Genomic DNA, 22,002 nt, shown 5'->3' with positions numbered 1-22,002 from the left:
GGAAAAGAGGAGCCCCCAAGTTTTTTTCCAGACGTATGGCTTTGGCTCCAGACAGATTTCATTGCCTGATCTAAGGAGTCTCGTCTGCTTGTAGATGTTCATTTTCTTTTGTAGGAATTCTGCTCCCTGGCCGCCGATTGCCCTGTGTGTTATGCACATTGTTTTAATGTGATGTGTTTGATTGGAGGCCAATGTAGCATTTATAGAGCTAGTACGATGTGATATCTTCTAGTTTGAGGAGTCTAGCTGCTACATTTTGGATGCGCTGTTACTTCAGCAGGTGTTGGCATTCAGAGGTAGAGGCTGTTGGCGTAGCCTATTCTTGGCATGAGGGCGAAGATTGTCTATTTTGTAGGCAAAGGACAGGAATGTAGGATTATTTTTGTTGAGTGAAGGAGGAAGAAGCGTTTCTTAATTATTGCATTTACTTGTGGTTCTAATGTTAGTGCATTTTCCATTAAGACTCTCAATGGTTAAAGACGCTATATAAATGACAAGTACAATACAAAGCAGTGTGTGTGGGCGGTCATCTTTACATTGACATCGGAGTGTCCTGCTCATTTTGTTAGCATGTCGCCAATTCTGTTATGCAGTCTGCTGGGGTCCTTCCCATGTTCAGTACTTTCATGCAGGCCTCATTGCCTCCCCAGCCCATCTGACAGGGTGTTAAATCAAAATAACGGGCTGCATGGGTTCATCAAGAACACAGGGAGGCGAGGATGGGGAAGATTATTACTTCCGGAAAGCAGGTGGTCCTCTATGCGACAGAGGCTATGGGTAATCTCGTTCCATAGTGTGGGTGCTTGACAAGATGAGGACCCCCACCCGCTTTATTCTGGATTTGATGGGTGGGGCAAGCGTGGTGCCTGATTGCAGGGCTCCATTGGGTGAGTTTGTGTAGCAGGTATTCTGGGCCCTTCTTGTGCAGAGCGCGGAGGGTGATGCAAATATCTTTGAAAGTGGACCATGGCCCAAGAGGGAACCAGTGGAGGACGGATGTGAAGTGCTCTCTGGGGCCTGAGGGATAGGAAAAGCATGGCTGCAGTGTTCCAAACACTGGAGTTTTCCAAGTAGAGATGCAGAAGCACCAAGGCATTGGGAGCTAGCATAGTCTAGGCGACGCATAAGTCACAATTGCGCTGAGGGTAGGAGAAAATGCATCAGGGAATGCAAGAGTGTAGATAGCATGATTTAAACAGTTAATGTGGTGTGTCCATGGTACATCCCAGGTGGTTCTTCACTGAAATTGATGTAGCAGCAGGAGGGGGGCCTACTCAGGATGGCCACAGAGTTGGGGTTTGGGGGGCAGGGGGGGGAAGAGGGCAGTCTTCCTGCAGATCATTTGTTTTTCCAGGGTTGAAGGTGGTTAGCCACCATTGAGTGGCGATTTCTGTGAGGCACAAGGAAAGGCAGAAGTCTTGGGGGGATCATCAAGATCTGGGCGTCATCTGCATAGTTGTAGCAGGTTAGGGCATTTCAGCAGATAAGAGCCAAGGAGGGGGCCCGGTAGAGGTTAACAGCAGAGGGGACGGTGTGGAATACGGAAGCACCTATGGCAACTAATCAACTCTTTAATACAAAGGCTGCACAACACCCTAGAAACAGCTGTGGTAAATTAACACATTGGATTGGGCCAGTATCCCCCCTGAAGCACTCCCTTGTGCACCCTCTTGAGAAGCCCTCTGCCAACCCCTCCTGCCGGCTAACTATCGCCCAATCTCCATCACTCTCTTCCTGGGCAAGCTCCTGGAGAAACTGGCTATCTCCCAGCTTTATCTCCACACTGAATCTGTTGGTTGTCTCCATGACCATCAGTCTGGCTTCAGAGCTGCCAGAAGCACGGAAACTGAAGACCTGCTCTCCAACCTCGACTCCAACACCCCGTGCCTCATCATCTTGCTTGATCGCTCTTCTGCCTGACACTGTCAACCACGCCGTCCTGCTCAACCACCTCCGTGATAACCTGGCTATCACTGGCCAGCAGGCTCTGGCATGGCTGACTTCCTTCCAACCGACCAGGTCCAACTTGGGTCCTTCCTCCGATATCTTTTTCTCCATATGCGGCGCCCCCCAGGGATCTAACCTCTCTCCCTGGCTGTTCAACCAATACCCGGCACTCCTTGCCCACTGCTCTCTGCCCCAGTTTTCAGTGCTATGCGGATGATACCCAGCTCATTTTCAGGCTACCCTCGGCCTCCTCCCCTTCCCTCATCTGTGACTCTCTGCTATCCAGGAGTGGTGTGCGGCCAATGACCTCTGCCTTAACAGTAAGACTGAGATTCTACTCATCGGCACACCCACTCCCTTCCCTGCAGCTCTCTGGCCTGCCTCTCTTGGCACTCTTCCTGCTCCCACCTGCAAGGCAAAAAACTTTGGGGGGAGTCATCTTCAACTCCACTCCTTCTGTCTTCACATCTCAGACGTCTCTAAGAAGTCTCACTACCATCTGCACCTCCTCAGAGGTATTCTTCCTTTCCTCTCCTTCCCCCAGAAGCTCAGTCTCCAGAGCCCTGGTTCTCTCTGGGTTGGACTATTGCAACAGCCTCCATCTAAATCTGCCTGCCTCAACTCTCTGCAACTTATCCAGAACAGGACTGCGAGACTTGTCCTTGGCCTCAAGCCCAGGGATCGTATCTCTCCAGGACTGAAATCTCTGCACTGGCTCCCAGTGGCTGCAAGGATTAAATTCAAAACCCTCTGCATTGTCCACAAGGCCTTCTGGGGGCTGGGGCAGAAATACCTTCAACTCTCTCCCTAACCATCTTCCTTCCCGAGTTCTTTGCTCATCCACCTCCAACTCCCTCAGGGTCAGTCGCTTCCCCAAGCAACGAGTTGGTGGTAGATCTCCCTCTTCGGCAGGGGCCTCCCCCTGAACAGCCTCCCTGAAACTTGAGAACCATCTCTGGTTCCAGAAGAACCTCAAAACCTTCGTTTGCTTCCGCCTTCTCTCTTCATCTCCCGATTCCTTGCTTCCGCCTTCTCTCTTCATCTCCCGATTCCTGGCTGAAACTGCACTGATTACATGGCCACCCCTTCTGCTCACAGGCCCAGGCCCCGACAGTTGCTCACCTTCACTGCCTCCCTGGCAACCCCTGCACCTGGAGACTGTCTGTATCCCTACAGTCCCCCTACCTGCACTTACCTTGCACTTTCCACTAGCTGGCCGTTTTATTTATTCTTATCCTATTATCCCATGTACTGCACTTTCCCCCTTCCCATGCACTTGCACTCTGAATGACACCAGGCCTAGTAGGATCGTTATCCATCTTCCCCTGTTCCCCCTCCCTTGCCTCGTCGCGCCTTGAAACACTTGTGTATAGGCGCGTTATAAATGCCATATCATATCCACTCGAAAGCTACCTCATTTTGCAAAAACGAGAGGGATAGCAAGCATGGAGATAAACAAGGGTCCTCATTTGGGTAAGGACATACACAAGATCTTGCATTGTTTAGGTGTTGCTTACCCTCCAGGCTGCTTTTCAATCAAATCAAAATATTTCAACACTTGGTCTGATTGATTTTTGTATTTCAATCCACCTAAATTGTGAATTTCCAGATTAAAATGCCTATCATGATTAAATGGGAGGGCCAAGGTGACCCGGCTCTGTCATTCAGAACTCAGTTTAGAAGTATTACCGATTTTGAAAACTTCGGTTTTCCTGTGCAACCTACACTAAACATCGTGTGCGTTTCATTGTAGTGCTGAAAAGCAGACTGAAGGAATATCAGGGGGAGAAGAAAAAAAAAAAAAGGGGGCCCGGGGAGTTTTTTTTTTTTTTCCCCCAAACAGAATCCACTCCAGCCGACCTAGGAAGCCTGCATGGTATTAAAACATGCATTGAGAGAGCCTGCTGGACTGAAACTGAGACAAAACGTGTACAAATTGCTGCAATAACCTGCTCAAAACTTCGATATTTAAAGGAAGGACGACAAGAATAGCATGTTCAGTTTATTTTTCCATCAATTTTCTCACCTGCAACAATGCAGGTACATGTGCCAGGTGGTATTGAGGCTAGACTTTTTTCAAGTCCTCAAAAGCAAACAAACCGTGGCAACCTGCCACCATAATGACATTTGGTCTTCAACTGTTCTCAAAGTACAGGAAATAGTTTGCCATCCACAGAGCAGTCTGCAGTTTGCGTTTACAATCCAAGCTTTGTCCTCCTCCAGTGTCTTCTCTTGGAGTTGTACCTATTAAAAAAAAAAGTTTCAAAATGAATTTGAAATTGAATATGTTCAGTAAACAATTTTCTTAGACGATTCACACCGAATATTGCTAGGCAGAATGAACAAATACAAATCAAGATAAGTTCAACGGTGGTCATAAACGGTTATCAAAATCCCCCAGCGACATGAGCAATTGTAATAAAAATTAGAGTAGGCCCTGGCAGTAGTTCAACAGGGATGCAACGGTGCTAGTTTATGTTCAATGGATAGGTGCACATTACCGAAAGAAAAAAAAATAACTGACCAGCATCGAGGAGCTACATTTCTGGTTATGCTCAAATCCCAGGTCAAAGATGACAAAGATTCAGTGATGCCAGAATACAAACAGCACAGCCCAAACTGCCCTTCCATTACACTAGGTCATAACTAACTAACCATTTTATCCTAAAACGGCCCGTTTATATATCATTTTATAAAAATGCTAACAGAAATACACAACCAGTGAAGTCAAATTGACTTTGAAAATAACTTTAGCATCTACCCCCTACCCCATTGTTTTCTGGAGTAACCAGCACATTTACTTTTTTTTGTGCAGTCCTTTTGCCTCCCACACATAGGCCTAACCAAGTTAGGCCTAACTGGTCAGTCCCTTGTAACAGAGAATGGCTCCCTTTGTTTTTCGAACTTTATGTCGACAGTGTAGCACACCCCATCAGTGGGCTGCTAAAGGGACACAGCGCCCCTTATATTTAAAGAAAAATAAAGGGCAACTTTTGTGATGCGTTCCCACCAGCAATGTGTTCTGCGCTGCAAGTAACCAATACCTGTGATTTTGTCTGGACCAGTCACTTTAAGTCTCAAACCTACACCCCCCACAGTTAAGCCTGCAGTTAGCAGTTATCCCCACCAATACTGTCCCTTGGTGCTACAAGTCAGCGCGCACCGGGGGGCCGGGTCTCACTATACCATACATATATGGACATTTCTGTCACGCCATCACTGTTGGGTTCGTGCAAACTGGAGAGCAGACTAGACCCTGGGGAGATTGGCGTGAAGTGTCTACCATGTCGGCGCTTGTAAACCCAAAACATTCAAGGAGTGCAGATTTAAGTGCTGGGCAAAATCTGCCATGCTGTGGTCAACGTTGTGCAATCCAGTGCCGAGGTTGAAGCCTACTTTGAAAACCAGCCCCCAGCTGAAGCCAGTACCAAAAGACCTACACTAGATTCAATTGTGGTCATCCAGGACGCGCGTGTTTTTTAAAACATTTCTTCATAAGGTACAGAAGACATTCCCTTCCTAAAAAAAGGAGGGATTATATGACCACATGAAATACCCACCGCCATATTTTATGAGCCCAGGCCACCATAAGTGTCAAGATTGACACCATTTTTAATTGAAATATTTCGCTTTAACAGTAGAGGAAGAGGTTTTGTGGAACAGGCTAATCTCAGGAGAGACAACACGTTGGTCCTTGACATTGGTGAAACTAATAGAAGCAGCCTTTGGATTGATAAACCAGCTAGGTTCAGCGAGAGAGTCACTGAAATCAGGAGACTAAAGCTCAAAGGCAAAGAGGGAGGCATCTGCAGCGCTTAAAAACCAAACAAGAAAAGAGACTGAGGAAAGGAATCTGGACTCAGAAACACTCGTTTTTCGCCTCGGGATTCTCCAAGTTGGGAAAACCCTTGTAAAAATTAAAAAATGTCTTTAATTAAAAATTCAAGTAAAAAAAAATTCACTTTTGGAATTGCATCAGCACCCCCTTTGTTCACAAACGTATTAGAGGTAGTGAGAGCACAGCTGCGCAGTCACAACTTAACAGATACCCTCATATGGACGATTGGCTGACGGGAGAATGCAGCGTGTCCTTTGAAAGCATACAAGACCATCAATCTTCACCAGCTAGGCCTGTCAGACAAGGTCCAGCCTCATTCCAAGTCAATCCAAGAAATTCCCTGGGTTTATCCAGATACTAACAAGACAATAGCTTAAAACTCATTAGAGGGTTCACACACCAATATGCATGACTCCTGTTACAAACCCAGCTATCCAAACGCGGTACCAACAGCTAGGACTTGCAAAATATACTAGCATTGCTTTTATGAAGGGCAAATGCCATTTGCAAGATACTCGACCTTGCTGTCAAGGATGGGGATGTTAGAACGTATTTTTTTATTTACTGCAAACACAAGTTTGTGCATGCTTGACAGCACCAAATATGAAGTGCGCTTCTAACGACAAGCACCATTTGACAAAAAGCACTGGTAAATAGTTACTTTGGGGTAAATGCATTTCTCCAGGTAGAGTGTGTAAACCAAGAATTAACCCAGTACGTGACCTTGAATGTGCAAGGCCTGTGGCTTATTATCTATACATTAAGCGGCAGAATTGATAATATATTTTTAGAGGTGCTTCAGCAACACACAATGGAGGCCATTGTACACCGCCGGGTAGTGGAGAATGTCGGTACTGCACACGGACAGGTAGCTAGACCTATCAGAAAGGCAAGTGTGATGGGGTGGTAGAGCGCCAAAGCAGGTGGAATTTCCGCAGAAGGAAGAGTTTTAGAAATCTACCTCTTGAAGTCGAGGGGGAGGGGGGAGGTGGGATTAACATGATCAGCATAGCATTCCGGCCTTTCATGTTACAAAGGGTGACTGAAGCATTGCACACAGGCGGGTCGGGTCGATTTTGTTTTTGCAGTCAAATAAAACTGCAGCTGCATTACCCCTGGGAAGGCATTCCATATCCCTAAAACCGCAACTAGAAACCATCCTGGCTATCGTTACTGAACCGTTTGACAATATTTGAACAGCCTCAATTAACTACTACATTAGTTGGCCAACATGCAGATTACCATTGCAACAAGCAGCCACAAGATATTTTGCAGTAATAGTATTTATGAACTGCTACCATTCAAGACAGAAATTAACAGAGCAACGAGGCTTTTACTTGTATCTGAAGCACGTGTCTGCAACCAGGAGCCACTTTTGACCAATCAAGACCAAGTAGTTATAACGCTGAAAGGAGATCATCCATGCATTGATTTTAACACACCCAACGCCTGCCACTCAAACTTCGTCAATTAGCTTGGCAACCCAGATTATCCCTTCTGGTTTATAAGGACGTGTAAAAATAATCTGTTTCAAACCCTCCACGCTACAAGGGCACACTTGAGCCCACCACACAACCGGGCACCAAACAATTCTAGTAGCACGCCATTATTGTACTAGAAATTATGCCAACTGAAAACTGCTGAAAGCCAGGTTTAATTACCGCCCCCCCTACAAATCAATACGTGTTTTGACGCACTCCCAATCACATATCCCCCCACCCCCGGAAAGAAAGAAAATTAGTAGCTGTGTTCAGATACTAACCATAGTAGCCTTTAACCCCGACACAGATACCTAGGGAATACACCGTGAAAACTGTCAGTTGGCTAACCTTTCACAACACATCCAATTAAGACAACTGAAGGCACCATTCTGGATACATATTCTTTAAATGTAATGAAGAAAAACACGTCCACATGCAGAACTGCGGTTCCTCCAACTGCACTTGCCAAGCAAACAGCAAAGCTCATGCATTTCTCCTTTATCCCCACTAACCAAACCTAATCTTTCACAAATGCCAAAGTACCAGAGACCATATCAATGGCATTGGAGCCGGGTATAAATCCCCAAAACATTGTATTAAAGGATCGCCAGAGCGCATTAGCTTATTTAAAAAAAAAGCTGCACTACTAAATAGCTATATTTGTAGCATTAAAACACAGTATAACAATTAGACAATTCTTATCTTTAGGTAAGGCTAGGCACAAGGTTACGAGTCATTTGGGAGCTTACAAATCGAATCCCACCCTTGTGTTTCGGACCACCTAGATACACAACACATCCTCCGGTGTCCCAACGTTTTTATTAGATGCAGCCGTCTACACAAGGGCTCCTGGGTTTGCATGAGGCTGCAGCACCCCAACCATAATGGCATGCCAAACAGTTCATACACCAAATACCAGGTTTACTAATCTACAGAAGGACGTTGCCAACCTACGTAGTTCCAAAGAAACCCAAGATAAAAGGACAGTCTTAATCCTAAACGTTGGGCAAGGAGCAACTCCCAAACGATGGCCAACCACGGGTTCATGGAAGCAAGATGTATTACAACCTAGCCCAATCTCTCTAAAGGGCCAAGAAATCTATTAGAACTTCTGAAAAAGCCAAAGCATTGTTAAAAACAAGCCCACGAATCATCGGCTACTAATATACAATAAGGCATGCAACTTTAAAGTACATCCCCAAATAGTGGTGTATGCAGAACATGGATGGGAACTAAGCTGGCCTATATAGCATAAATGCCGTCAAGCAAAAAGGTCCAGCACAGATGGGGCAGGATGAAAAGCCAATAAAATTAAGCAAATAATACAAGCCGTAGAAGCTGAAGTTTACCACTCAGCTGAGACCACCACTGCATGCATTGGGGCCGTTAGCAATCCAGCAAGAGACCAGGGTACTCAAAGATTCTGTGTACACTTGCTGTACAAACACAATCAAGATGGCCACCAGCAATGGCAGAGGTGCAGACTTGCATGACGGCTTTGGATGACATGGAAAGAGGAAGGGAGCATGCCTGGGAGGACTGGGCCACAACAGAGCAACCAAGTGTAAATCGGGGTGGGACATTTCACACCTACAGTGATCACATCTACTATTCAAGGGGGTAGTGGTCTTTAGTGAGCCTCAAAGAAACCCATTGGTGCAACATATACAGTGGCCACAGCTAGTGGTCCAGGAAATTCAGTGACCATTTATGACGGATTTTGTCCCGGTCCACCCCAGACTGGAAATTGAGCAAGATTTATCACCCAAATCTCATTAGTTTTTCCATACAGATAAAGTCCAAATGTTTCCATGCAGACGCACAAACACCAGTGGACGGAATTGGACCAAAGAACTAAACTACTTGGGCCGAAGCGTTGACTTAATCTCCGGGAGAGGTTTGGGGGGTATTCCACCCAGTAGGTTTTTGGGTGCCCCCTTTCCCTAAGGGGATACCTATATCGCCAATGGTGCTTATGTGTAGTTAGACATTGGAGGGATACCGTGGAAATTGGGAAAAAAGTAGTGGTTTACACTAACATTGATCACTAGGCAGGAGGTAAAGGGCCTCTGTGCCATTGCCCAGGCAATGGCAAGCGAGCCCTAAAGAAAGCTACCGGTGCAAGCCAAAGGGCATGGGTAGCAGGCCCCAAAGTAACCTATTGGTGCAATATGAATAGCAGCCATAGCTAAATGGCCAGTGGACCCCAGAGAAAGCGATTGGAACAATGGAATAGTTGACACAGCCGAAGGCCATTGCTAATGAGCCCCAAAGAAACCTATTGGTGCAACATGTACAGTCCCCTTGAATAATGGTATAACAAACCCCTTGAAATTCAGAGAAAAAAAAACACTTTAGTTAAGGTGACCACAGCTAACGCAACAAAACCCTTGAAATTACGTGTATGTGGGAATTGATTACCATCTAAATTCGGCGTTCCCTGTGTTGCAAAGTCCATGAGCACAAACCCAACAGGTGGATTCACCAACACAAAATTAGAGGCTGGCAAGATGACCACTTCAAACTTTAGGCAGGGTGTACCATTGCGGCCTTGGGAGCTCAGTTTATGTGAAGATATGCAAACCAAAACATCAGTTGCAGTACAATTTGTGATACTTTGAAAAAAAATACAAAATGTAGTAAGTGTAGATGTTACTACAAGTATACATTGGATTTCATCCACAAGCGAGTGAAATCAAATTGTTAACATCAGTTTCTTTCAGCAGGCTTAATGACAGTGCTCCCACAAAATGAAGCACTGCAATTGCGACCTGCTTTTACCATCATGTGCATGCATAGAACATTTTTTTTAAACATACAACACTTGAAATATTTTGAACAGTAGAGAAAAACATCCACATCAGCCAGCAATCCATTCAGTCATTTGTTATAGCGCCTTGCACCATAATGATGGCCCCACTGTGCTTTTGGTTGAACGCCCACAGACGGACCGGGGTCCAGAAATTTGGGAGTTGCTATTACACGTGTGTGCATATCAGTCATAGTTATACAAGGGTGGCCAAGACCTTGGTAGTCACCCATGTCTAATGGTGTATGTGCGCAGCGGAGGAATACTACAGACTGTTCATGTGGAGGGAAAAGGCCGGGTCTGAGGTTAAATGTCCACCCTAGGTTTTTGACAATGGGGGATGCAGTGGTAGCCAGACCCAATGAATGCGGCCATGGGATAGGTTGGGGGAATGAGAGCTGTTTCGCCGCAGATTGATTTCATTTTCTTCAGGGTTGTTGAGCAAGTAATTGTGCATCATCCAGAGATCAATCTCTGAGAGGCAGGATGCCAGGTCTGGGTGTGGTGAGGAGTGGGGAATCTCGAGGGTGTCGTCTTGGGAGAAGCAAAAGGTAGTGGTTGAAAAGCAGAAAGGAGCAAGAGATGATCCATTAGGCAATGGTCAAAGCGTTAGTGAGGATGGTGTGGTTAATCGTTTCGGAAGGCAGCTGAGAAGTCAGAGGATGGGAGTAGGGCAGCCCAGAGTCTGCTGTTTTTAAGGTCGTCCCAGACAGGGCGGGTCAAGAAGGCTGTGGGCCCCCGCAATGAGGCCGAGATGGGTGTAGGCCATGCAGTCTATGATGAAGATATCTGGTGAGTGGTTGATTTTGGATCTGGCAAGAATGCCGGCACAGGCGGAGGAGAGGATGGCCGGTGGGCACTGGTCCCCTGGGGAACAGCTATTAGAGAAGCTTTGGGAAGGGAGACGGATTTGAAAAGGGCCTGAATTGGGTGCCTGGATAGTGGGGGATGGGTTTGGTAGTTGGCATGGATGGCAATGTTCACATCAACTGCTGTATGAAGTAATGGTCGGAGCCACACAGTGCCTGGGAGACAATGGGCAGAACTCAATCTTGGGGAGTGCATTGGTGATGCGAGAGGTGTAGAAGGCATGTCCGGGTTTCAAGATTTCAAATCTGTAGACTCATCAAGCCAGGGCGCCTTTTTTTTGAGGTGTGCAGGGTTGGTGCAGTGTCATTCCTGTTTATTGTTAAGGGTTGAACCACACGGGGGAAGTTCATGTGTGGTTGTATGGTGGTTTTGGGGGGGGGGGGGAACAGAGCATCCAAGAGCCATTGGTCAAAGGTCTGGGGTGGCGGGGAGATTGGGCATGGAGTAGAGAATGGTGGAGTATAAATCAGGGCAAATGGTTACTTTGTTTCAGAGCAGGATCCTGGGGGCAACGGTCAGGCAGTCAGGGCTGAGAAAATAAAGTTGGATGAGCGAAACGCTGCATCTAGTGTGACCTGCAACATGGGTGGGGCCGGATATGAGACTGGTTCAGGTTAAGGGCTCCCATGTTGTCAATGATATAGCGGGTCATAGGGCTGAAGATGGTGCCAAACCAGATGTTTAGATACCAACAGTGAGAGTTGGGTCAGAAACAAGTATGGCGAATACAGAGTTACTCAGGGAGTCTGATGGTTCTGTCATAGCCTGTGGGTCTGTAAATGAGGAAGAAGCAAAGGAGAGCAATGAAAAACAGGTGTAAAAGAATAAGACAGCTCCCTTTGTTAAGTTTTCACATGCACCCAGGTGACAGGGTTTGGATGGGAAAGCATAATGCAGACTTGCTGTCTGGCCTACTCGCGTTTTATGCTACATCAGCTCAACCATAGCCGTGTGCCCGGTAGGAATATTGTGCATGGGAAACCAGACCTTAGTCTGGTGAAATGAGAGGAGCAGTGGGAAAATAAAAAGCACAGGTCGACGGTCAATGGGAATATCCAGAAATCCTGTGTTCTGAATGGATGGGTTTAGGAGGAGGATTAAGAGAAGTGTGGGCGAATAGGGAAATGCGAGAGTGGTTGGGCCAGTCTTACAGAAAGTGAGAAAAGGCAAGACTTGCCTGAGGATTTTTAGAGGAAAGGATCCTTCACTAATAGGGCACAATGTCATACATACTGGAGACTTAACTGTATGATGGCTTTTTGGAAGACGGTATGGGTGACCAACTTTCCAGTTCGTGGATGTGTTCACAACACAAACTATGAACTAGTTTCAAAGGGTAATAGCCATATTTAAAAACGACTAAAGAAAACTGAAAAAGCTAATGATTGGGTGAAGGAGAGTACTACAGTACAATCTGCTAATTTGCAAGTAGTTGCGTATGGAACACTTACTTGCACTGTGCCCAGTACAATTGTGGTTGGCCGACAGGGAGACTTGTTAAGAGTAGTCACTACGAATTGGTATGAACATTTGACAAAGTTCCCTCTTGCTTACTTCAGGGCTCAAAATAAAGATTGGATAAGCAAGAACTACAAGCAGCTGCTGGATATGCAGCAGTCACCAGGAACTACCACTGGGGAATGAGGCGCTAGTACATAGCTCGCTACAGAAAACAAAATCGCCGCCCACTTCTCGGAAGCAGCCACTTCTTGGATCAGTTCATTCCTTGCCAACAGAACCATGAGGGTCTTCTCTCCACTAGCAGCGGCTGACCCCTCCCACGTCCCCTGTGGAGTCCCACAAGGATCCTGTGTATCTCCCACCCTTTACAATGTGTTTACTAAACCACTCTTTGATATCCTTGATTATCTGGGTGTCTCCTACACTAATTATGCGGATGACACCCAGATACTCATCCCTATCACTGGTGATTTTGTAACCGATTCAAAATCTCTTAATACGGTCTACTCCGTCATCCAGGCCTGGATGGCCAATCATGGGCTCTGCCTTAACGACGAAAAAACAGAGTTAATCATCCTGGGCTCCCAAACTAAACTCGCGAAACTTGACGCCAACTACAATTCCTTCACAATTGACGGGATCGACATCAAAGTGGCCAATGTCACCAAAACTCTAGGAATCTACCTTGATTCTACCCTGTCCATCACACGACAAACCAATGCTGTTGTCTCTGCATCGTCCTACACCTGCAAATTGATTACAGCCTGCAGGCCATTCCTGACTCCAGACAATTGTCTGACCCTCGCGAGAACCCTCATCTTATCCAAAATAGACTATTGCAATGCCCTATACCTTGGGACGAGCCAAAGAAATCTGGACAAACTACAGGTCACACAAAACAACGCCATTAGGGCAGCATTCAACATACCTAGACGGAATCATATAGCCACCATCAGACGCAACATCCAGTGGTCACCTATCTTGCACCGCATATCACTCAAATCACTTGTGCTCACACACAAGGCACAGAACAATGCAGCTCCAGCCTACTTAATATCACGTTTCTCGCATCACACAGCCACCAGACCCTGGAGAGCTGCCCAGGCGCACACTTTGGACATCCCCAGCTTCAAATTACGCTCGGCAGGAGGGTCAAGTTTTCCGGTCCTTGCTGCCAAGCTCTGGAACTCACTCCCCAATGCACTAAGGAACATTCCGCTTTGCCACGTATTCAAAACCAAAGCTAAACTTTGGTTACGGGAACAAGACATCCTGTAAATTTGTAACTGCTCACAGCGCGTACCCTTCTACTGTAACCTTGGGTACTGCTACTTTGTTGTTATTATCTATGTCATTTTCACCCGTTATGTTATACTGTATCATTGTCATTTTCACCGTTCATGTTATACTGTATCACTACCTATGTAACTGTTAACCTCTTCTCCTGGAACCTGTAACTTCTCCTCTGCAACTTGTAACTGCCTACTAAACATGCGCCCGCAAGCCTCCGGGCAAGGTGCGCAATACAAATAAATAAATACAAAATACAAATATAGTTTTATCCATTTATGACCCAATAAGCTTTAAATGTCATATAGCTGTGTTCTAAGGTTCATTCATAGATTGTCCCAAAAGCACACTTAAATTCATAGTTGCGTTTGTCCTTTATCAGTTAGTCTAGGAAGCCAAAAGTAACTCCTGTCACTGTTTTAAGCTAACCAGGCTCTTCTAGGGTAGAAGCATGAGCTACATAGTTCCCCTCAATTTCGAACACTATTACTTGTACGTACAAGTGATGCAAGTAGTTGGGGGAACCATGCCTGTTTAAGACTAACATCGGATAATTAACACATATTATAAACAAATATACCGGTCTGACACCTCATTTGTGCCATGTTCATAGTGGAGAAAGAAAGCTAGGTCGGAGGCGGCCCTTTAAACGGGGTTCGTTTGGTTTTACACGATTTTCCAGGTAAGTTGAACCACCAGCCCACAACTCCTTTATGCAGACATTACCTGATCTTGTTACCGGTTTTCATGCGGATCCACTGTGGGATGGGTCGGTTCTGCTTCTGCTTCTTAGCGAGAAACCGCTTGATCTTGAACGTCTTGTGGGAGGACTGTTAAAAAAAGGGGGGGGGGGCAGCATCAGTCCTGAACGTTAAGTGTACAAATCATCTTTGATGTGCTTTCTAAACGAATGAAAACAAGACAATGTACTACTGCTAGAGTCTGCAGTCGCTTAGTGTCAAGGCATCATAGCGCTTCCTACTACGGTTATCATGTCAAAGCGCTGTAACAGTTGCTATCGCTTAAATGACACTCTCCTTAACTTCTAGAAGGGGGAAAGGTTTTGCCAGCCCTGCCGTGGACCAAATGGTGGGACTAACACGCTAATACAGATAACAACAACTAGTTTTTAACTGGCCGATACTGCAATTCCATGAGTCAGTAAAGTCCCTTGCTTGGCACAACAGCGAACGCTCCACACAAACTCCCCTAATTCAAGACCATACTGAACGACCCAGACATCTAGACAATCCATGCTACTGCCCGGTAGATATCTGATTTCAGCCCTGCTAGGCATCCACTGCGCCCTGCCTCCCATGACAATCCTCCTCTCAGGTTCCGTTTCTGCTACACAACACGCGGAGGACAACACCACAGATCCCTGGGAATAGCTGCGAGTACATTCACCGCGCCACAACAGGCGATGGACACCGATTCACTCACCATAGTGAAAAACTTCCACCCTGACACCACAATGGCGGATCGGAAAAAGGAAGTCTCTCCGGGAGGTCAGGGGCTAAAGGGGCGGAACCAGCGAGCCTCCACGGATAGAGCGGCTGGCAGTGAACGAGGCAGACAATGAAAGAACGCAGCGCCACCCAGCGAACGTTATGCGTATCTAGTAGTGCAGAAGCAAAGGAAAGAATTACACTGGGAGGAATGGGTTGGAAATAGGTTCTACTAGTATATCCTCCGGCGTTGCCTGGTTCTGTAGCAGATGTGCACGCGTGGGCCTGCTATAGGCTATAGCCTTGTGTATGTTAAATTATGTCCTAAATTCCTATTTTTTAAAAATCGCAAAATCGGAAATCTCCAGGAATCCCCTATACTCATACATGTTATGTTATGTTATTTTGCATTTATATAGCGCCTTATGTAGCATTGGTATGGTCTGAAGGCGCTGGTAGGTTGAACGCCCTTGGGAACCGAAGTTATTATGTGTAAGGGAAAATATCTTCATGGGGCCAATAAGTGTTCACAACAAAAATAAGAATAATTCCAACACAAGTGTTCTCCAGGGCGGGAACCTTTGGTTCCAGAGGGTGAATCCATTCCCTCGGATTCTCAGTTGTACAACAAATAGTCACTTGTGTAAACAGTTGCTTGATTTCTTGTTTGGACTCACAAGATTCCTATTGAGGCAACCAAGTCTTAAACAGTCTTTCTTTAATGCAATGTCCTCTGTGATCTGAATAGCAATGTCTTTCTTTAACATCATACTTTCCAGGATTCAACAAACAAAACACCATTATTTCCTTTAATGCAACTTTCTCGGTGGTCTGTATAGCAACGTCTTTCTTTAACATTTCTTGGGGCTTGCAGATTACCTGTTTACTCCCCTGCCAGGATTCCTTATGCACTGCCACTTGCCTGGTGTACTCATCTACCAGGTCTCTTTAATGCGACTTCACTTGCCTGGCATACTCCCCTGCCATGTCTTTATAGTTATATCAACTCATATATCTCATATACATTTAATTTGCCTGGTGTTTGCTTGGTGTTTTTGCCTGGTGTTTTTGATTTACCCAGACTTCTCATATGTTTTGCTCGCCTAGTGTCTGTGGTTGCCCAGGACTTCTCTCATGCTTCGCTCACCTGGGGCTTGTGGTTTCCCAGGACTTTTAATGTCCTTTGCTCGCCTGGTGTCTGTGGTTCCCCAGGACTTATCATATGCTCCATTATATCATCAATATTGTAGGTATTGCCCTAGTGTTGATATATATGCTTGTGGCAATGTTTCATTCAGTTTGGCCCCACATTTACATTCCAGATATTCACAGTTCATTGAGGTTTGTCTTTCTGCTTTCTTGTCTTCAAATAAAAATTTCACTGTATTCTCAAAGTTACAATGTTTAAGCCATCATTGGCATGGTTGCCGAAATTGCCTCAGTGTCCCAGCTAGATTCTGGTAGTCTCATCGGCTTCTTCCAGCGTCTCAGGTCAGCTTTATCAACCATTAACACAGCCCTCAAGAAAAGTGTACTCGTCGGCAATGAGATAGATGAAGCAGAAGCTGCCTTTGCTCTCGACACAACCATCTTAAACATAAAGGAAAAACTTGATCTTATAGACAAACACACAAAAGAGTTTATCAAACTCACTACGAATAAAAAGATGGAAAAACTTAAGAAGGACATCTCTACCTTCTCTAAAGAATCTGCTTACCCGTATTTGAGCCCTGATTATGCGGGACCTGGTCAATGGATCGTTCCTTCCTATCCTAACTTAGGTCCACAGTCGTACAGAAAAAGAGTTACATTTTCTGATAGTTCCTCCGATGGCAGTGGTTCCTTTCCGAACCAAAACACACGTGGCCAAAGAGGACGTCAGTGGAACAGAGGCCAACAAAGGGGGCAACGAGGTCGTCAAAATTGGCATTATCAGCAATACATGCAGATGTCAATGTATGGCCCGCAAGGCCCATACCCGACCTTCCCTCCACCCAATCTCCCTTTTCCGTCCCCCTATGCAGGGCCACCCCCCATAGACAACATATTCCAAACAAGGAGGAGATCGTACCAGTGTTAACAGATTTGTCAGCAGTTTACAACATTTCTAAGCGGACCCTTACTTTAGATAAAATTGCGGTTCTTGAGAAAGGTTTTTCCTTTATTCCGATGCAAAATCCGAGCCAAATGGATCTAGAAATGGAACTCCGGGGCTTTTTTAGAAAAATACTGTTACGCGACTACTTTGGAACCAACAGCAGTAATGTGGATGATAACGTTAATACACCATTTAAACCTAAATCCACATTTATGCCAACATCTCCCATGGTATCCAATGAAACTGTTACTTTTGAACGCGCCGTTCTTTGTGATTTCCATTCTATTTTCTTCTCCCCGGTTGACTCTAAACACAACCGTTGCTACAACTTCTCTAAAAAGGAGTGGACTAGCCTTCAAGACCTCAAGCAAGACACAACTATTGTTATTAAGCAGGCTGACAAAGGTGGGGGGGTGGTAGTCTGTGATGCCTCTTCCTATGACACCGAAGTATTGAGACAACTTGATAATCCTGATTTTTACCTCAAATTTAGAGGGGACGCCACAGAAGGAATATGGAATGAAATTCTAGCACTTGCTACACGGGGCAAAGATGCTGACATTTTGAGTTCCAAAGAATTCCAATTCCTCACAACTAAAGGTACGAGGGCCCCTCTGTTTTATATTCTTCCAAAAATTCCTAAGAATATGCTTAATCCCCCAGGCAGACCGATTGTGTCTCTCTGTGGGTCCATCTTGGAACCTTTGGGTACATTTATTGATTATTTTCTCAAACCTTTGGCTGCCGAAACTCCCACTTTTTTGTCAGATACTACTGATGCCCTTGTCCACCTGGAAGGCCTTCCCTTTGACTCTGCTAATAATTTCTTTATTACTTTAGACGTGGAATCGTTATATTCAAATATCCCACAGTCTGAGTTCGTTGCCGATTATGAAATTTTTCCTGGACCTTCGAAGTGATCCGCAGCTGGTTCCTAGTGAATTTATTGTAGATTTGTTAGAAATTGCCCTAACTAAAAATTACTTTAGGTTCAAAGATAGTTTTTACTTACAAGTCAAGGGAACCGCAATGGGCGCAGCCTTTGCTCCCAATTACGTGACCCTCTTTATGTGGGCCTTTGAAAAGGTCTCCATTTTTGATGATTCCAACCCTTACCAGCAATCCATCATTTTTTATAAGAGATATATAGACGATATCATCATTATTTGGGACAAAACTAAGGGAAACCTTGATCAATTTTTGACATGGATTAATTCCCAAAATGACCATCTACGGTTCACTATGTCTACCAGCAGTACGTCTATTTCCTTTTTGGATCTCCAACTAAAAACAAAGGATGGAATAATTACAACAGACTTGTATCGTAAAACTACTGACCGTAATACGATCTTACATTTTGAGAGTTTTCATCCCCAATCCCTAAGGGAAAGCATCCCCTATGGACAATTCCTCAGGGCTAGACGGAATTGTACCGACAAGAAGGACTTTGTGACACAATCCAACACTATAGAGGATAGACTTTCCAAGAGAGGGTATCATCGGCGTATACTGCGGCAGTCACGTAAAAGGGCACGTTACCAACACCGTGAGGTACTATTGGCCAAAAACACTTGTGCAAATTCGAACCACTCACACATGGTCTGCGCTATGACTTACAGCACATACCATGCAGAGATTAAGAAGGCTATAGACAGACATTGGCAACTGCTCCAAATGAATATAGCAGACCTTGAGTGTCCGATGTATGCCTTCAAAAAGGGAAAGAACCTCAAGAGTTGGCTATCTCAGGCGGACAGGTCAAATGCCACCAAGGCACCATTAACTATCACTCAAATGTGGGGCATGGAGAAGGTCACTGGCCACTACCCGTGTGGACAGTGTTGCCAGTGCGGATTTACTACGGCTACCAACACCGTCACCATTAACCACAAGCCTTGGAAATTGAGGGACCACACCACATGTAATTCCAAGAATGTGGTCTATGTTATAACGTGCCATTGTATGAAGTTCTATATAGGTAAGACATCGAGACCTATAAAATTGAGGATTTCAGAGCACAGATCCCGGATTAGAATGCATAATTTGTCTTCGCCCTTAGTGGGGCATTTCATTGAGTATCAACATAGTTGTAAGGACTTACAATGGTGGTGCCTAGAGCGTGTTTTAGGGCCTGACCAATATGCTACGGCTAATAGACTTGCCTCACGCGAACACTGGTGGATATATAATACTCAAAGCCATATATCCGGATTAAACGCTCAGGAGGAATGGCAATCAGTGTTCAACAGGACTCCCAGATACTAATGTTGACAGGGGATCCTGCACAGTGTATACTTAATTAGAAGGCAATCTCATCCACCTAGATACAATAAATCTTTCATGATGTGAGATAGGTCCTTCTGGTTATGTGACATTACTTGTCAGCCTGTCATATATATTTGCTACCTCGTTGCGTTTTGAATCCCGGAGGGTGTATTCCATCAATTGACAGCCTGAATCCCTTGGCTGTTATTCTATAACGTGAACTTATTCCACCACTTATATGGTACAATTCTTATTGACTTTGCCGCGGCTATGGCATGTTGTTGCTTTTCGTTATTATTTTTTACATTTATATTTGATATGTATTTTACATATATGGTATTCCAATTGGGAGGGGCTTTGTTTCCCATTGCACTTTTAGGATATAAATGGTTCCCTTCTCTTTTCCTTTTTGCTTTTTTGGATTCATTATCTTTTTTTACATCTTGTTTTATATGTAGCTGAATTTGCCACTTTGGATACTCCTGTTTCACTGCACATAAACCTTTGGAGACATTCTTATGTGTGATTTTATACCCTTACATCTAGGTCTAATTCATAGAGACCCAGTCTATAGCACGGCCTGATTAATACTTCCTGGACTTATCGACAGGATTCCGGGACCAGCCTAATTGGTTGAGACTATGGTAAATATCTTTTCTCCCACATTGTTTTTCAGACCTCATGACGCAATTGAGCTATGGTTAACGGGTTGGGCCCTTTGGGATTCACTCACAGATCATCCACTTTTATATGTCTATTTTCCACATTGTTGATGCAACTGTTAAAATTTCTATTTTTTTTTCTTTTTTCTTTTTTCCTCTGTGTTTACATTTTAGGTGTGTTTTATACATTGTGAAATGTTTAACCTTGTTCTCTAAATATATTGTGTAAATTAAGACACAGATGAATTTCAAAGAATTATGACGCCTACGGGAATGCCACGTCCTGATGAAGATGGATATCGTCGGCTTTTGAGTTAGACGTGTTGTCTCCATCGAAACTACTATCTGTTAATTGTGCCAGGTCTATTGTACTGTATGTCACATTGTTCCTGTCCTGACACAAGAGTAGTTGACGCATAGCATCCCTTGGCTAATTTTAGCATTTTTTTCAATGTTTATGTGTTCATTATATTGTGCAGTGCTGTAACTAACCATTGTGGTTGGCTGCATGATCCTTTAGTGACTAGATTGCCCTTTGTTGATTTATTGTTTGGCCCTTTTGCCTTCAGATCTGAATAGGCGATTGTGGTTTCCCTTATCGAGTGACTTTCTTCGCTCGCCCGGGAAACCCCTTTTTGGGATCAATCTAGTAGCATCTAGGTCTACTGTGATTTATTTCTTTGACTTTTTCACTTACAGCCAACAGTGAAACTAGCACTCAGTCACTTTACACGATGCACTTTATGATTGATACATTAATGTTGTCACTTTGCGTATTTTTTGTACAGAACTTCAGATGATTTAATACTTATTTTAACGAGTACAAATTCTAAATAAATACAGTATTTTTAACGATTGTTTCGTTCTTAGTGGATTGATCTGTGTTGTGACCCTTGGGGGTCCTCCCCCATTTTGGTGGCCTTTTAGCGGCCTGTTTGAGTATCTTCAATTCATTTCGCTGGCTAGTTTTTCGGGATCCGAAATGGAGAACACCAGCCTCTCGACTCGCTGAGTGCCCAGGACCTTCTCCACGTCTCCCAGTGTCTCCATGGCACTGCAGTCTCTGCTTCACTGTCCCTCTCGTAGCAGCCTCCTCTGCTCCGCCATTCCGGTGTGTACGGTTCGTGAGCCCTCAAACAGGAGCCAAAGTCTTCTCCATACCTGCCTTCCTGAACAGTGCACTTGTTCAGTTGAAATGTCATGCACAAGTGTCTTAGCAAAACAACTAGAATTCTCATTTGTCATGCACCCATGCCGCACGCGTGCTGCTGTGCCCCATCACCTCCCGCCCAAGCCACACATAGTGCCCCCACTTACCTGTCAGCGCCCTGTCTCCTGGCACAAGTATTTGCGTTGGCGCTGGTCTTTCCGGCATGGACTCCCCCAGGCTTGTACCGGGGGTCATGCTTCTACGTGCGCCCCCATGTCCAAAGTACCACGCATGCGCTGGGGCCCGGGTCCCGTGTTTTGCGCATGCGCAGTATGGCAGCAATGTTGCGGGTTGGCAGAATCTGCCAAAAGACGCAGGGAAGCCTCTCTTTTGTGCTGCAAGCTTATTTAAGCTCTCTGTCACAGCGGCAAGGCGTGTCTTATTGTGCTCCAGCAGGGTACTAGGTTGCTGCTGTTCCCCTATGTTTTTTGCCGGCCTTGCTCTGATTGTGCTGCCTGTTGCCTTTGTCCTGCCCTGCCTTTCTCCTTGGTTTTCCTGCCTGCCCGCTTTTGCCTGCCTTCCCCTGCCTGCCTTCCTTTGCTTGCCTTCCTCCTGCCTGCCAGCTTGTCAGTCTCTGCCTGCTCCTGCCTTTCCTTGCCTATTGCCTGCCTGGTGGTCTACCT

At 45.3% G+C, this 22,002-nt stretch overlaps 1 protein-coding gene and 1 non-coding gene across 2 annotated transcripts; both read right to left on the bottom strand.

Moving 5' to 3' along the window:
* Positions 1-3,936: 3,936 nt before the first annotated feature.
* RPL39 (ribosomal protein L39) lies at positions 3,937-15,271 on the bottom strand. The gene is made up of 3 exons (XM_069612698.1): positions 15,140-15,271; positions 14,423-14,526; positions 3,937-4,191 (listed from the first exon to the last, which is right to left on the bottom strand). Exons 1-3 carry the CDS (start codon positions 15,140-15,142, stop codon positions 4,143-4,145), a joined length of 156 nt encoding a protein of 51 aa, XP_069468799.1. The 5' UTR covers positions 15,143-15,271; the 3' UTR covers positions 3,937-4,142.
* Positions 9,908-10,044, bottom strand: LOC138481871 (small nucleolar RNA SNORA69). Its single transcript, XR_011274463.1, has one exon. It is a non-coding gene; the product is annotated as a small nucleolar RNA SNORA69 (small nucleolar RNA).
* Positions 15,272-22,002: the final 6,731 nt, after the last annotated feature.

The sequence above is a fragment of the Ambystoma mexicanum genome, chromosome 5p, assembly GCF_040938575.1.
Source record: "Ambystoma mexicanum isolate Mex_15411 chromosome 5p, UKY_AmexF1_1, whole genome shotgun sequence".
NCBI lineage: Eukaryota > Metazoa > Chordata > Amphibia > Caudata > Ambystomatidae > Ambystoma > Ambystoma mexicanum.
The sequence above is the reverse complement of the archived record's forward strand: the minus strand, read 5'-3'. Positions and strand labels throughout refer to the sequence as shown.